The sequence below is a fragment of the Ambystoma mexicanum genome, chromosome 9 (genome assembly GCF_040938575.1).
Source record: "Ambystoma mexicanum isolate Mex_15411 chromosome 9, UKY_AmexF1_1, whole genome shotgun sequence".
In the NCBI taxonomy this organism is placed as follows: Eukaryota; Metazoa; Chordata; class Amphibia; order Caudata; family Ambystomatidae; genus Ambystoma; species Ambystoma mexicanum.
The window spans coordinates 658,351,035-658,368,358 of NC_090931.1; the positions used below are offsets into that span (position 1 = coordinate 658,351,035).

Below are 17,324 nucleotides of genomic sequence, written 5' to 3' on the forward strand. Positions count from 1 at the left end.
AGTAACCCCAGATCTTCTTCATCAAGGGGAACAGCAGATGTGGCAGCCCTCCCCACAATTGCTCAGCTTGGCGGCATGGTGCCTGAGTTCAAGTCTTGGAGCATTTTAACTTGTCTACGGATAACATGCGTATTATCCAGGCAGCCAGGGAGCCATCGACCAGATCAGGAGTAAATGGCTCAGGTTCTGTCGTTGGTGTTTGAAAAAGCAGTTGGATCCAAGGGTGGCTACGATTGACGAGGTGCTGTCCTTCGTGTCCTTCCTAGCAGAGTCGGGTTTTTACGTTCTGTCATGCAGAACTTGCCTTTCAGCGGTTTCCGCTTATCTTGCTATAGACCACTGCTCTTATTCTCTGAGTAAGAGGCATTTTGCAGGCTTGACACTCCTCTTTCGTCCGGTTCGTAGTCCGCACCCGCCTTGGGACCTAAGTGTAGTCCTGACAGCGCTGTGCCATAAACCCTTTGAGCCAATGGCTACGGTTGACCTCAAGTACGTGTCCTGGAAAGTGTCCTTTCTGGTTGCCGTTATGTCAGCGAGGAGAGTGAGCTCCAGGCATTGTCGTTGGAGCACCCTTTCTTGGTCTTTCACAAGGACAAGGTAGTCCTTCGGACGAACCCAGCTTTCCTACCAAAGGTAGTGACCGAATTCCATCTGAATCAGTTGATTTCTCTTCCGGAAAGGGTTCTACACTGCCTGGATGTTCGAAGAGCTCTTAGGTTCTACCTGGACAGGACTTCCGAACTTTGGAGCTCTTCTCAACTGTTTGACCTTCGGTAACCCTCAGGGCAGGCCGGCGTCTAAGGCATCTATTTCCAGATGGATTACCGCCTGTATCACGGAATCTTTCACCTTCCAAAAGCTTAAACCTCCTAAAGGTATCCATACACACCAGGTGCGAGGCAAGGCAGCCGCGGTTGCTTTTCAGAAGTATGTTCCCTGGGAGTCCATCGCTAAAGCGGCTACTTGGGCCTCCCCATCTGCTTTCTGTAAGCATTACTGCCTCAATATGAGCTCTAGAGCTGACGCTCAGTTCGGCCAGGCTGTGCTGAAGAACCTGTTTCAGTAAGGGATATTTCCATCCACCCATAGTTCCTGTAAGGAGTGCTTGAGAATCTCCCATAAGTATGGAGGAAAGGGGACGGGACGTAGGAGTATTAGCAGGTTACTCACCGTAGTGACCACCTTACTCCTAGTCCATAGTCCCTTTTCCTCCATACGCCCGCCGTCCCCTTTCCTCCATACGCCCGCCGTCCCCTCTAATAAGGTTCCTCTGTTATTGCTAATGGGTCTTTGACCCTGCGATAGAAAAGGACTGATGGGCGATGCGCTTGCAGAGCCAAGATGGGCGCGGTTACGGCCGCGTGCCGGGCCCCGCGCAGGAAAGAGAGGGACACATTTTTTTTAAAAATGTGGATGCTTTTTACAAAGTGCTCCGGTCCCGTCCCACAGGACGGAGAGATGTGACATAAGTATGGAGGAAAGGGGACTATGGACTAGGAGTAAGGTGGTCACTACGGTGAGTAACCTGGTAATTCTCAGAGCCCTCAATATGTAGCCAATCGGGAAGTGACTGGGTACGCAATGCAATGCGCTTGCTAGGTATGATGGCGTCATGCATTTACTTAGGTCCCCACGCGCTGCTGCACATGCGTCCCATGCAAGAGTGGCTCAACAGCCAGTGGTGTCAGGCCAGCGGACAATGGGAAGATCTGGTGGTTGTCTCGCCAGCCCACGTTCTCTCTCTGCAGTGGTTGTTGAGGGGAAAACCTCTTTAAGGGGAAGACCTTCACCACCCCCGCAGTGGAAGCCACTCTCACAACAGACGGATCGCTCACAGGGGGGGGGGGGAGAGATCACCTACTTCATTTATTCAGCAGACAGCGCATGGAGTTGTGGTCCCCTCAAGTAGCATGTAAACATATAAATCTGTTAGAACTATTAGCAGTGTTCAAGGCACTAAAAGCCTTTCAGACTCTACTACAAGGGAAGTCAGTTCTAGTCCGACAGACAGCACCACAGCCATGTACCCCCTAAACAAACAAGGAGGCACACTCGCCAGGGCTATCCAAGCTGTCCCAAAGCATTTAGATGCAAGCTCTCGAACACAAGATGTTTCTGTTGTCCCAACACGTTCCAGGGGAACTCTATCTTCTGGCAGAGGTGCTCAGCAGAGATTTCCCACTGCCCTTAGAATACGAATGGCATCTACATGAAGACATCGTCTTCAACGTCTTCGCAGAATGGGGCTCCCCAGAGATGGATCTGTTTGCTACTCAGGACAACGCCCAATGCCAAGACTACGCCTTCAGGTATCCCCAGAACCGCTCCAAGGGGAACGGACTCCGGATAGCATGGTCTGGGAAATTTGTCTACGCTTTGCCCAGACTACCCTTCTCAACAAGATGGTGCACAAGATGCACCAGTTACCATGATACTGGTGGGCCCGCCAACCCTGGTTCGCTCATCTGATGGAACAGGCCCCAGCAGCCACCTGCTACTCTGTCAATACCACCCCACCTGCCTGTGAGGACCGTTTTTTAAAAGTTCCTCATGCTCATGAGGTCTCCTCAGATGGGTTCCATCCTTCGGGATGTGAACAGGGACATGCTCCCTCCGGTGCCCATGGTCATTCCTACCATGGCTCCAGCGCCTTAGGCCCCCGCACAGCCCTTGCTGCCCATGCCGGGTCCTTCGATTCCGGCTTCCCAGCCTACCACATGTCAGGCGGTACCACACCAGCGTCAACTGCCACCGCCACCTGTTCCTACACAGCAGCCCTTGGCATCTTGCACTCATCCACCGGCACCAGACCAACCAGACACTCTGGTGGACACCGAGGAGGAGGACCCTGACACGCCGTCCACACCCAAGGCCTTTCATAAACGGCTCTCAGGTTTGGCCGAATATTTGGGGCTTCCTCTACCCAAGGTTGAATGGGAGGCCGGGGTCCTCACTCTACGCCGTATGGCTAGAATGGGGATCCCGATGCAGAAGTATGTTGTCGCCTTGGCCAAAAAGGGATGGATTAAACCCCATTCAGCCTGTCAGTCGGAACTTCAACAGGTATAGGCAATTGGAGGGGCACCCACTCTCGCTGTCTGCACACCCTCGACCGCATTCTTTCGATGATCACTGCAGTGTTAATCTACGCCAAGCCTCAGTCCTTGGCCACCTCGTCTTTGTTGCTTCTAGGCAAGGAGATGACCTTGGAGGTTTACTGCAAGACGGTTTGTTTGCGCACTCAGGGGTGCAAATACACATATCACACCTACCTGGCGGCCATAGGAGCATACCGGAACTGGGAGGGAAAAGTCTTCTCTTCCTCCAACCTGGTGGTTAAGTGACATCTGGCAGGCCTCACCAGGCTCTACCCGCCCATCTAGAAACCCCGCCCGGTGTCGAACCACAATGTAGTGTTGGTCGGCCGTGCGCACAAACCCTTCGAACCCATGGCATCTGTGGACATTACGCTGGTCTCCATTAAAAAAACTCTCTTGGTGGTCTTACCTCCGCATGCAGAGTTGGTGAAATCCAGCTTCAGAACCGTACACTACTTTTCAGAGATAATGTGGCCCTTTGACGTCCAAGCAGGATTGAACCGGCTGTGGCATCGGGCCTCCACCCATGCTCCCTGGTGGGAGGCCGGGTAGCAAACCTCGTCGGCGTGTGGAAGACCATCTCCACCGACAAGTTGAGTGCTGGATGCTCGCCCACGGACACACCCTGGAATTTCAACGTAAGTGTTCCCAAATACGACTGGTAGCCCGGCAGGAAAACCACGTCCTGCAACTGTTGCTAGAGCTGCAAGCCATGTTGAGAAAAGGCGTGATAGAGCTTGTCCCAAATAGGCTCCAGGGCTCAGAGTATACTCAAGGTACTTCCTCATGAAAAAGACCGGAGGCCCATCCTCGATCTCAGTCGACTAAACAAATGCGTCAAGTCCCATAAATTCCAGATGGTCACTCTTCAGCACATGCTCTTGACAGCTAGAAGAGGGGAGTTCCTGTCGCTGGACTTGGAGGATGCGTACTTCCACATCCCCAAGGGGCACCGCAAGTTTATGCGCTTTGTGGGTCAAGGGGAGCACTACCAATTCAAGGCCGTTTCCTTCGGATGGATGTCGGCGCCAAGTGGTTTCACCAAGTGCCGGCGCCAGTGGCGGCACAGCTGCGACTGCGGGGATCCATATTTCTCCAGCATGGGGTCTAGCATGGATTCACATGCTCATGAATATTCCCCGTCAGGCTGTGAATCCTCGGTAAAGAAAAATCAGTATCAGTTTCGTTTCTGATCCGTCTTTCGCAGTAGTAACCAATCACTGATCTCTGCGTCATACTGACCACAGCCAATGACTGCCATCTCCCTAAGCCCCGCCTCTGGCAGCCATCTTCAGATTTTTACTGCACGTTCAAGTGTTGGGAGTCCTCGTGCTTAGCTCTCGAGAAGAAGAAAGGGTCAGAGCGGACTTCTAAGTCCTTTGCGGGCGCCCCGGCGACGGGGGCCCAACACTAGGACAAGCGCCGCGAGTCCGCTGGCTCCGGGAGCGCCGAAAGGTCGGGCTCTTCGGTCGCCAGGCAGGGCGCACCTTTCCCCGGCACCGTCGACCACCAGCCAGCGCTCTGGTTCGGGGTAGAGGAAGTCCGAGACCCCGGGTAAGCTTCGGGAGAAGCCCTGTCCAATCTCAGGAGAGGGGGAGCGAGGCGTCGCCCCTCCCCCTAAGGAGAAGGCCCAGGACGCACCTAAGGTGGTGAAGGCCCCTACCCAGCAGGCAAGGGCCTCCATCGAGGCGATCACGGCGACTCTGGCCAAGCCGGCAGAGACCCCGCCAGCGGAGACTGCCTCCGGGACTAGAGTTTCCCTGCCGCCAAGGAGGGAATCCTCTTTTCAGCCCATCGTCATGGCCCCCGTGATGGAAAAGGGGGGGGGCAGGGTAGCCTCCTCGAGCTCGGAGTCAGCCTCGGAGGGGGAACTGACCGAGGTCGTGAGGAATCTCGAAGTCCAATTCGAGAAGGTTCGATCCCGCAAGGAAGATCCTCGGGAGATAACCGAGGACGATGGCGAGGAAGAGCAGCCTTCCCTTCCGGCGCAGCCGGAACCTAGGCCTCAGGATAGCTCGGCGGCCATTTTGTTTGCGATCCAGTCCTTATGCTCTGAGATAAGGACGAGAATACCACAGCCTAGGCCGGAGGACCCGCAACCTGGCCCGTTGGGAAGTCCTCAGAACAAATGACGGCGGACCCAACCCTCTCCTCCGCTCGCCCCCGTAAGGCCTGCAGTTCCCTCATCCTCCCACGAGTCGGGAGATGACGGTACGGTGGGCTCGACGACGGGTTCTGAGGGTGACTATGACACGGGTCTCCCGTCGCACGGGCCTCTCCGCCCGACGAGATTGGCTCATTCCACGCCATGATCGCCAGGGCATCCGAATTGTTCCAGCTCTGCCCGGAGGAGCAGAAAAAGGAAGGTTTCCTCTATCAGCGCCGGGAGGCCAAGAGGAAGACTGTCATCGCGGTGCCTCTAATCGATGACATCTGGGAGGAGGGCCTGTCGGTACTCAAGAACCCCTCCACGGCACCAGCCAAACGGGACCGGTACGAGAAGAAGTACCGGGTCCCCGAGACCGCTCCCCTGTGCCTCAGGGCCCAGCCAACGCCAGACTGTCGTCTCAGCGGCGAAGAAGAAAGCGGCGGGGTCAGGGGCCTCAACGTCAAATTCCCCTCCGGACGGCGAGGGAAAGAAGTTGGACGCCATGGGGCGACGGGTCATTTCGTCGATGACGATCAAAGCGGCCATTCCCCTGGCGATCGTGGCCAGTTACGACGGAGCTCTGGTTTAAGCTGGCCCCCATATTGGACTTCCTACCGGACGACAAGAGGTCCGAGGCCCTGGAAATACTTCAAGAAGGCGAGGTGGCGTCGGACCACGCCATAACGGTGGCAACCGATATTGCTGATACCGGGTTCCGCCAGCTGGGCAACAGAGTTTGCCTACGACGACTGGGTTGGCTCCGGGCGACCGACTTCCGTTAGGACGTCCAGACCAGGGTGTTGGACATGCCGTTCGACGGCAGCAACTTGTTCGGGAAGGCGGTGGACGAATCCCTCCAAGCCATAAAGACGGTCAGACGGCCCGCGACCTAGCAGCCCTTCAGCAACGACGGCCCTTTCGGAGCTCTGGAGGAAGACAGGGGGCCTCCAAGGGATCAGCGGTGGCTCGTCCTACCGCCAGGCGGCACGCTCCTCGTCTCAGGAGGCCTACAGGGGTCGCGGCAAGCAGGGAGCGCCTCGTCGGCAAGGTGGCCAGGGCGGCAAGGCCACCACCTCCAAGCAGGACTGAACCGGCCGTGGCCTCGGGCCCCCACCGAAGCACCCCGGTGGGAGGCCGGCTGACGAAGTTCGTCGGCATGTGGAAGTCCATCTCCACCAGACCGTTGGGTGCTGGATACCCTGGCAAGAGGACACTCTATCGAATTCCTGAAGAAGTGCCCTCACATTCCACCTGTGGCCAGGAAGGAAAATCACATCCCGCAACTGCTGTTGGAAGTACTGGCGATGCTCGGGAAAGGCGCCATTGAGCTCGTCCCGAAGAGGCTCTGGGGTGTACTCGAGGTACTTCCTCGTCAGGAAGAAGACAGGCGGCTGGCGCCCCATCCTGAACCTTTGTCGTTTGAACAAATACATCAGGTCACAAAAGTTCAGGATGGTCACCCTCCAGCACGTACTGGGACAGCTGGAGGAAGGCGACTTTCTATCGTCGTTGGACCTGGAGGATGCATACTTCCACGTTCCCATCCTCAAAAGTCACCGAAAGTTCCTCAGGTTCGTCGTCCAGGGACGCCACTGCCAATTCAGAGCACTGCCGTTCGGATTGAAGTCGGCCCCCAGGGTCTTTACCAAGTGCCTAGCACCTGTGGCTGCGCCTGCAAGGGATTCACGTCTACCCCTACCTGGACGACTGGCTCATCCGCTCAAGGACGAGGGAACTCGCCGTCGAAAACACTGCGAGGACCGTCCAGCTACTCACAGACCTGGGATTCGCCATAAATTACCCAAGGTCTAACCTGGTGCCATCGCAGGTGGCCCTGTTTCTGGGAGCGAAGCTCGATACAGTGAGGCGCCTGGCGGCACCGTCGGAAGAACAGACGAAGACCATTCTGGGCAAAGTGCAGCGCCTGCTAGCCACGGACGTGGCCAGGGTGAGGTCCATCAAGTCCCTCCTGGGGATGATGTCCTCTTGCATCTACCTGGTGCGCCTCTGCAGACTACGGATGCGCCCTCTTCAAGAATTTCTCGACGCCCGTTGGATGCAGGCGACGGGCACCTTCGAAGACCGGGTCCCCCTCAACGAAGTGTTCTGGCGGGCAATTCAGTGATGGGGCGTTGGAGCGCACTTCACAGCGGGCAAGGACTTTCAGATGCCGCCATACCAGGAGACGGTGACGACGGACGCTTCCCTGGAAGGTTGGGGCGCCCACACCGGAGATCTCCACGCAAGAGGCTTCTTTCTCCCAGAGGAGAAGCTCCTGCACATCAACATCCTGGAACTCCGAGCCGTGTTCTGCGCTCTCAAATCGTTCCTCCCGTCGCTCAAGGGCAAGGTGGTGCGGATCTTCACGGACAACACCACGACAATGTTTTACATACGGAAGCAGGGAGGCACCAGATGCCCTGCCCTATCCAAGGAGGCACAGGATCTGTGGCACTGGGCGGTCGCCCAGGGGATGTTCCTGGTTCCCTTCCACCTGGCAGGAGAAAGAAACACCATTGCCGACTCGCTCAGCAGGGAGCTGCGCGTGTGTCACGAGTGGGAGCTGTGCCAGGATCAGGTGGATCAACTCTTCCGACGATGGGGCAAACCCCAAATCGGCATAAAATAAGCAGTATCGCAGAGCAATTTGCTATGCAATTCTGTAGGTTTGATAATTAAATTGGCACTTGTGTAGCAAGGATAGCTATTCAAGTTACCCTGTTCAATGAAAGCACAGCTCAACCAGCATTCCTCTTGCCTTCAGAGCTCTCCCCACCCTCTATCTGTTGACTATAAGTTCAAAGGGGCTAACAGAGAGAGAGTGCAGCAGTAATCATCCCCTTCACTCATTGCCAAAAGGCCTGTGTGGGAGTGCTATGCACATTTTCTTTTTCAAATAATTGCAAACCAGAAATAAATCTGCATAATACTGTTAAGCTAACTGTATCCTGTCTGCCAAAGACCAGTATGTTTGTTATTTTTATTTAAAAAGGCTTTCAATTCCTTTTCTAAAAATGTAATTGGTTACATAATGCATAATTACAGCATTGCTACTGTAAAACACTGCATCGTCTCCATGCTTCACAGTTAAGTGTATCTAAATATCACTGTCTACTAGATTTCATTTTGGTGCTGAATATGCATCATGACGAGTGGACACTTTTGAAAATGTACATGACCATACAGCCAAATGCTTTTAGGGCAAACCTAGTTCTGTGGCCTGCTGGTTACATACCACTTGCAACTGGTGCTCAACCCATGAGCTGATCCCATACTCCTTAACATTCTATCTTACCATATTGCTTTATACCCGCTACCCTGAAAGTGAGATGGCTGCAAGCTACAATATTCTGCCTAGTTTGACCAGTTCTCTGCTTGCTACGCCATCCACACTGCTAACTTGATATTTACTTAAATTAGCAATCAATAGTTTCATCCAGACTGAACATCTACAGACCCACTGCAAATCTGTACACCGTAGTTGGCCTCCAGATCTCACTTTGCGCATGATTATGATTGCATTATATATTTGCACCTGCAATAGAGAGAGCTGGCCAAACTGTTTTGAGAGCCTTTTATCAGATCTATTTGTGTCCATTCATGCAGCTAACCCTTTTACAGACACTCATCCAGGGCTTGCAAAGTATTTTCGCCCACTTGCATAGTCGAGTAGATTTTAAGACTGGCCAGTACCATTTGCAGGGGGTGTTGGAAACATTTAAATAAACTTTACTTTGTTTGCAATAAATGTAAAAAAAGTGTCTTTGTATGGCTGGCCTCTGGGTGGCAGTGTGCCAAACAAAAGTGGGTTTGTAGTCGCATGCACCATTTAACAGAAAGTGAATTTAAATTTATCGTCATCCGTTGCCATGGGTCTAGTGCATGTCTCTTCAGTCCAGTGGGTAAAATAAGTTACTCAACCTGTAGGTCTAGTGGAATTTTAAAGAATTTGCAAGGCCTGACTTTGCTCTCTAATGTCTTCAGCAGGAACACAAAACTGCTGTATTGTTGCTCATTTTATATCTTGGGTACACGTATATTCTGGTGGCATTAAAAACATTACTACAACATTGCTAATCAAATGGGGTTGTTTGCTAATCAAGAAAAAATTAATGAGCAAATTCTGCTAATCAATTTTTGAAAACTAATGTATGCCTTGTACGTGCAATCTGTCTCCCACAAGACAATCCCAAGGCTGCCTGTCAAGCTTGCTGCTCGACTAAACCATGGCCTCTAGCTGCTTGGCGTAGTGGGCCCATTGAAGTGGAGGGAACGTTGAGCGATGGCAGCAACGCTGCCTAATCAGATGGCGAGGGCAGAGGGGTGACTTCGGACAACCACGCGCAGGCCCCTGACCCATTAGGTCTGGCCGGCGGCAAGAGCACGACACATACTACTTCCACTAAACACAACAGCCCTGGCCGTGACTCGACATGCGTGTTCAGCGATCGGCAACGGAAGACACAAAGAGCGGTCTACCGAATCTGTCCTCTGGGTGTTCCTGTTCGCCTCATGACAAGGTGTTGCACTTTCAATAGTCCCCGAGTCCCGGTCGTCAGACGATTCCGACCTCTATCCTCAGTCAAAACGTGTAGCGTCTGCACCCGAGATTCGACGTCCTTCCTCCAATACAACCTCTGAATCTCGTACCACCTCCGAATCTCGACGCTATGCGTCAAATCCCTCGGAGGCCCCCAAAAATACTGGAAAACATTCCTCTAGTCATGGGAAGGGGGGGGATAAACAGCATAAAGTCTTTTGAACACAATATTCATAAAGACAGACAGAAGGCCCCTAAATCTATTAAAGTCCACGGTCCCTGACCCTACCACTAAAAGTAAAGTCATTCCTCCCACTGCTCAGGATATGGGCATGGAGGAGGAACAGAACACGTTATTCCTAGCTCCAGAGAATGGAATTCAGCTGATATAGAGAGGGTCATGAGAAGGATGTAATTTATGGTGGACTTCTATGATAAAGACCCTAATTACTTCCATATTTATGTCAGCACCCCGGCTACCTCTGCCCCTTCGGGGTCCAAAGACTCTCAGCCGCCTACTAAAAAAAACCTGATCGAATCTTACCACCCTGACGTATATTGTGAGGAAACTGAACCACAATCGTTGGAAGACCAGACAGGGGTCTCTTATTATGGGGATGACTAGAACCAGGAGGAGGAAGATGAGGCTAAGACCTACAATCTCGACTCCCAAAGATGCCCCGGTGCATGACTCGCCGGTAGATTATCAACCTCTCCTCAATGAGGTACTAGCTAAAGCAGCAGCCCATTTTCATATTGACACACAGGGGGGTTCAAGAAGATATAGCTTTCGCTGAAGAGATCCTAGTAGACAGGAGAGCCATTACTCAAGCCATTCCTATTTTAAAATCCATCCATCGTAGGATTGATCCCTCGCTCGTAACCCCAAATCTCATTTGTGCGGTTAATCCGCGAGTAGAGAAACTATTCTGTGCCGCACTCTCCGACCCTCTGTACGTTGGGGGGCAATTAAAACCGGATTCCCTGTTTTAACAAACACCAGAAAGAGGGCAGGTACACCGCTTGCTTCTTCCGAAGCACCTCCTGATGAGGAGAGCAAAAAACTATACACTCTGGATAGAAAGGTTGCCTCCACCTCTGCTTATCAGGCACATATTGCCAACAGTGCCCCTCTTTTGGCAAGCTACAATTGCCACCAGTGGGAACAAGTAGCTGCTTTAGTATCTTCCGAACCCCTAAAGAGCCAGTTGGCTCAATTGGCAGCAGATGGAAGGTCTGCATCAGGGTGCATACTAAAGACAAACTTTGATGCAGCAGACCATTCTTGAAGGTTAATAGCCGAAGGCACAATTATAAAGCGTCATGCTTTGCTGAGGCAGTCGGGGTTCAAACCTTCTCTCGGCCAACTCACAAATAAACCCTCAGGACAGAGGGGAAACAATAATTTTCAGCGCTTTCGGGGCTAAAGCTCCCAGAGGGGTTCTAACTTATCAAAATCGGGGAACCTCATGTGGCAACAATCAGTTACAATCTTCACAGGGCTTCCTCAGGGCAGCGCACGGGCCGCACTAGGGGTAGAGGCAGCCCTGCCAGAGGTTGTACACCACACAGTAAGCAGTGACGTTCTGCTCCCATGCAACCCCAGTAGGGGGGCGCATTTCCACCTTAACCAACTCATGGGAGGGATCACTTTGGACAGATGGGTGCTGTCCAGTGTCCGGAGGATATTGTATAGAGTTACTAGGGCACCCCCACGACCACCCTCCGTGACAGAAGGTACACTCGTTGGACCATCAGAAAATCCTCCTCGAGGAGATAGCCATGCTGCTTGCAAGGACGCCATAGAAGTTGTCCCGGTCAGCCAGGTAAACAGGGGTATGTATTCAACCTACTTTCTTAATATCTGACAATGCGCCCAGTATTAGATTTGCGCCCTGCAAACAAGTATGTCAAGCCACAAAAATTCTGCATGACTACGCTACAAGAGGTAATTCCCCTACTAAAAAAAGGATTACATGGCAACATTGGATATGAAAGATGCCTATTTTCATATTTTATTCCCAGCGCACACAAAATGTGCGTTTCAAAATGGACAACCAGCACTACCACTTCAAGGTGCTGCCCTTTGGAATAGCCTCGGCTCCAAGGGTGATCGCCAAGGTATTTGCAGTGGTGGCGGCGTATCCAACGCATGGAGGCAATCCCAGTGTACCGTTACCTGGACGACTGGCTCATTACAGGGGAGTCCCCCTAAATTACAGACTCAACATCCAAAGAACAATCTACCTCCTCTTCCAATTGGGGATTCTCAATCAACGAGAAAAAAAAAAGTCTGGTGCCAAGCACCTCAAAACAGTTCCTATGAGTTGTCCTAGACACCCAAGAAGGGTTGGCCTTTCTGTCAGAGGAAAGAATTCAAAATATGGTGCTGCAGATTCCTCAAGAACAGGCCGGTCACCACAAAGCGATGCGTTTGCTAGGCATGATGGCATCTTGCATTTACCTGGTTCCCCATGCGCGCCTGCGACCCATGCAGGAATGGTTGGCAAAACAGTGGTCTCAGGCAAGTGGTCAGTGGGGCGATCTAGTGGTCGTTTTGCCAACACTAGGTCAGAGTTTTCACTGGTGGACAAGAGAATCTTACGAAGGGGAAACCCTTCTACGATCCAGAGATAAAGGCTGTTGTCACAACAGACTCCTCCCTGGCAGATTGGATAGCCCACTACCATCACCATACAGCTCAGGGTCTCTGTTCTCACACAGTGGCTCAGAACCGCATCAGTCTGCTAGAACTTCTGGCAGTCTTCAGAGCGCTTCGGCCCTCTTATCCAACCAGTCATTGCAGATCCTGACAGACAACATGACCAATGTTTTCCTTAAACAAGGGGGCACTCGTTCACCCAATCTGTCGAGCTTGCCCAGAAAATTTGGTAATGGGCACTCAAACGGAAGATTTACCTGTCCCAACATGTTCCAGGGGAACTAAACTCTCTAGCAGATGCTCTGAGCAGAGATCCCCTCCCAGAAGAACACGAGTGGCAACTACAGAGGTCGTAGGAGACCTCTTCTCTCTGTGGGGTTTCCCCACTATAGACATATTCGCCACAAGCGAAAACGGGCGATGCCCAGACTTCACATCCAGGTACCCCCAGCCAGGCTCCAAGGGGAGCGCCGTATGGATGAATTGGTCATGTTTGCCTACGCTTTTCCACCAACCCCCTCTAATGAGGAAGGTGGTGAACAAGATCCACAGGGAACCAGTGACGCTCATCCTGGTTGCTACTATGTGTTGAGAGACAACCATGGTATCCACACCTACACAAACTGGCGGTGTGCGACCCCCCCCATCAAGCTCCCATGCCAGTACAACCTACTCTCCCAGCACGAGGGGCTAAGAGTGGATCCTCAGCCCAACTCGAACTTGGTAGCATGGCTCCTGAAGTCAGAGTTCAGACATCTCAATTTACCCCAGAGATGTATGAATATCCTGAAAGAGTCAAGAAAACCTAATACGAGGCACTCTTACTATGACAAATGGAAACTATTTGTAATTTGGTGCCAGAATAAGCAAATTAATCCAGTTTTATTGTACTCCTGATATTGTCACCTATATGCTCCACCTACTGAATGCAGGGTTAGTGTTTAACTCACTAAAGTGCACCTCGCAGATTTATCAGCCTACACCACTTCTCATAACAAGGTGTCATGGTGGAAAGTGCCAGTCATCAAAGCATTTATTGAAGGGGTAAAGGGACTCCACCCTCCCAATTTCTAACCCACCCCCAGGTTGGGACCTTAATGTGGTACTTGCTAAGCTCATGGGACCTCCCTTTGAACCCATGCACAAGTCTAGTCTCAAACATCTGACTTATAAAACTGCCTTCTTAGTAGCCATCACCTCCATAAGAAGGGTCGGTGAAATTCAAGCTCTCAGTGCAGGATCCTTCACTATTCATAAGGATAGACTGGTTTTAAGCACTCACCCTAGGTTCTCACCTAAGTTAATTTCAAAATTCCATGTTGACCAGTCTATTGAGCTACCGGCCTTCTTCCAAGAACCTAAAAGCTCTGGTGAAGTGAAACTCCACACACTGAGGTCTGCGGTCCTCAACTATGTAGACAAGACCAGGCCGCTAAGAAAGACAGATCAGCTGTTAATCTCCATAGCCCCAGGCAGAGTAGGAGATCGCATCTCTTATGCCATCTCGAGGTGGATAGTCGGATGTATCCAACTGTGCTATTCCCTTTCAGATAAACTGCCTTTTACGCCAAGGGCCCACTCTACAAGAGGTATTTGAGCCACTCTACATTTCCTTGCAAATGTACCCCTTGACACCTTTGCAAAGCAGCTACATGGAGCTCTATAACACCTTTACTCCGCACTCTGCATTGACACTCATTCCAAGACAGATACTCAAGTGGGACAAGCGGTTCCAAGACATTTGGTCGCTCATGAACCTTCTCACAACCCACCACCTTCTAACACTGCTCACTAATTTTTGCACAGCATGTGATCTTAGCAGATTCCACAAGCCTCAGAAGGGATGCTTTACTCACCTTAATCGTAATGCTTGTATCTGCTTAGCTTAACATGCGCCCGCCCTTCCTCCCCTCAGAGAAGGCGCATGGATGCTTGTATTCTTATCTATCTTATCTGCCTGGATACTCTGTACTCGCGCTACTCCTCGTGCTACCTGAGGGTCCTACACGTGAGAGACATCATGGGTACACGGGACGTCACACTAGGGATAGTATTACTGGCATGCCGTATTTCTACACCCCGAAAAAACAAACTGTAATACTCTGCAACTTACACTAGATGTCGGCCTATGCACAGCATGTGAATTTAAGGGCAATTTTTTGGGCTTTTATTTTTTTTTGCATGGCGATATTTTTGAGGGGACATTATTACATGAAACCATTTTTAACGTGCACTGTTGCCACCTGGGTAGTCTCTTGGCTCTGGCTGATCTGTAAAGCAAGGAGGGAACCGGGTTAGTTAGTAGGGCTGAGCAGAGCAAGGGGGGAGCAAGTGAGCTGTGATGTGCTGTTGCCAGCTTTGGTAGCCACCATGTGGTGTTGCGGGGAGACTGTGGTTTATATAGTTGTGGTGTTGTGAAGTGCGTGCAATTTGTTGTGCTGTAGAGATGTGTTCAGTTCAGAGTTTGAGAAGGTGAATGCAGAAGGGTGAATATTCAGTAGGGTTCCGTTCCTACCCCTGCTGTTGTGACTAAATGTGTCCAGCTCCCCTTCACAGGCCATACTTTCTGTTGTGCAGCAATTACAACCTCCACAGGGTCCTCCAGGGGTGATGTGTTCCCTGAGCCCAGTGGTCCATCCATGCAAGTTATGGTCTACTAGCACAAACTGTCTAAATGTGAAATGATGCCCCCAACACAAATGGGCCAAATGCGAGATGCTGCTTCTTAATGCAGATGGTCTAAATGCAAGATATGCTAACACAGATGCACTTTAATGCGAGATACTGACAGTAATTATCTGTGCTCAAGTAGGTAGAGTGGTGCGGCTTTACTGGAATAGTCATTGCTGTGCTCCCCACCCAGATCACACTTATCGGACACTGCTGGTTGACTGCTGCAGGCTTCCCAGGTGGACATGGACTGGAGCTGCCCTTTAACTTGTGGCCCTTGGCTGTCCTGGTGGGGTTGACTTAATGGGCTGCAATGCTAATCGCACATAGCGGTGGGCGGGATGGGAGGAAGAAGCATGGTCAGGGGGTGGGAAGCGGAGAGGACAGTGGGGAAACGGCGCAGCAAGAGCTTTTTGAAAATCAATCTAAAACCGGCAAATTAAGTTGCAGGCCAATGGCAGCCAAACTCCTCCAAAGGCACAGAGGTGACAAAGTGGATGCACACAGGCGTTGAGGCCCTGGCTCCGTTTCCAGAAGGGCTGCAATGCCCAATCACATGGAGGGTGGGATGGGGTAGCTGGGTCAGGGTGTGGACAGGGAAGTTGCAAAGATGAACATTACCCATAAGTCTTTTTGCAGCTTGTCTGATTTTAGTCACATTCTCTCCCCAACCTTTTTTCTGAGGAAAGGAAAACACATTTTAATCCTACATTTTTTTTGCAAGAACCTTCCATTTTGCAGTGGGAAAAAATAAGTGAAAGGGTAAATAATTTTACAGTAGCCGATCATATTACATATTAAATCTGCAAGTGTTTTTTGTAAAAGAGGCCTTACATGCAATTTAATTGTCTGTTTGTTTTGCAGGTGATGAACAGAATAAGGAATGCCTGCAAGATGTAGAAGATGACAACCAGTGAGGCATTGAAGCCAAGAAGAGAACCAATATTTGTCCCCCCCACCCCCCTCCTAAAATCCCTCTCACTCTGAGGACCGCCAGATTTGACTTTTACACTGGTTCTTGGGGAATTTTTTTACACAGTTAAAGAATTCTTAAAGGCAAGAGTGAATGCCTGTGGATTTCCCTGCCGCCAGCCATCTTAGGTTCTTTAAGACACTAACTGAGACTGTAGAGAGGCTTTTTCAGCATTATTAATTATCTTGGTGCATCCAGCACAAAAAACTGTTAGAAATGCTTATTATGAGTGAAATTCATTAGACCATAGAGGAGCTGGAATCAGTCACACTGTACAAACTTGTGCTGGAGGTTTTTCTTTGTTTAATTGTTTAAACTGAATTTCATACCATTGTTTAAAATGAGTGGTGTATAGAGCTTCAATTTGGGAGGCTATTTTCGAATGTTTTAGTGGGTTTGCTGTAAAAAGTGTTTCCAAACTGTGCAAAAATGTTGCTTAAACCTGGTCCTGGTGGGAGTTGGAGAGTCCGTTGCTATTCATTCTTGCCTTCCTTTTCTTTCTCCCCCCCTCTCCAAGCAGGTTAGCATTGAAGGTGGCGTTGAAAGGCCTGCATGCGTGTTCAAATTTCTTTTCTTGATCCTCTCCTACTCTTTCTCTTGCTCAACCTCTTTCGTTCAGTATGTGTAACTTGCAGCTGATTTGTACTACTGGATATCTGACTGGAGCCACAGATACAGAATCTGTAATTGTTCTTACTGAAACACAGCATGGAATTAACATTAAACTTAAATAAACAAATCTAAATTAAAAATGGCAAATATTATTGCACGTGTTCCTTCTGGTTGCAGTTAATTACTTTTGGCTAATGAACAATAGTATGGGCATGTTTGTGTTGATGCTTTCTATATAATTTTTGTTCTATGAAGGACAAATGAACGCAGTGCTGGAAAGTGGAATCAATAACCTAGTAGATCCTAGCGGTATTCTTTTTGCTCCTAATTGAGCAAGTAGCGATTGAGCCTTCCTTACCAAGAGAAGTGTTATTTTAGTTAAGTGTTCATTGATCACAGAATTCACATGTGCATAATCCTGCCATCTAGTGGTTGGTTTTGGAATTAACATTGTTTTCTTGGCAAGTTGGGTACTTGTACGTCCCGTCCTCTCTGCTCCATCCTTGTGGGCATCCCCAACACGGGGCCAGTACCAGAACCTTTGACAGTGGAAAAAATTAGCTTTTTAAAAAAAATTTAGCATAGCGTGTGGGGTTGCAGCAACTTCAACTTTCCATGTG

General features: G+C 50.6%; 1 protein-coding gene across 2 annotated transcripts in view; it reads left to right on the top strand.

The window, feature by feature from the left end:
• Window positions 1-16,851, top strand: part of LOC138488459 (14-3-3 protein epsilon) — a 322,040-nt gene extending 305,189 nt beyond the window's left edge. For both annotated transcript variants that reach the window (XM_069615433.1, XM_069615434.1), the window contains one exon: window positions 15,984-16,851. In XM_069615433.1, the coding sequence (XP_069471534.1) occupies window positions 15,984-16,036 (53 nt within the window). In that variant the 3' untranslated portion in view covers window positions 16,037-16,851. The remainder of the gene's footprint in view (window positions 1-15,983) is intronic.
• Window positions 16,852-17,324: the final 473 nt, after the last annotated feature.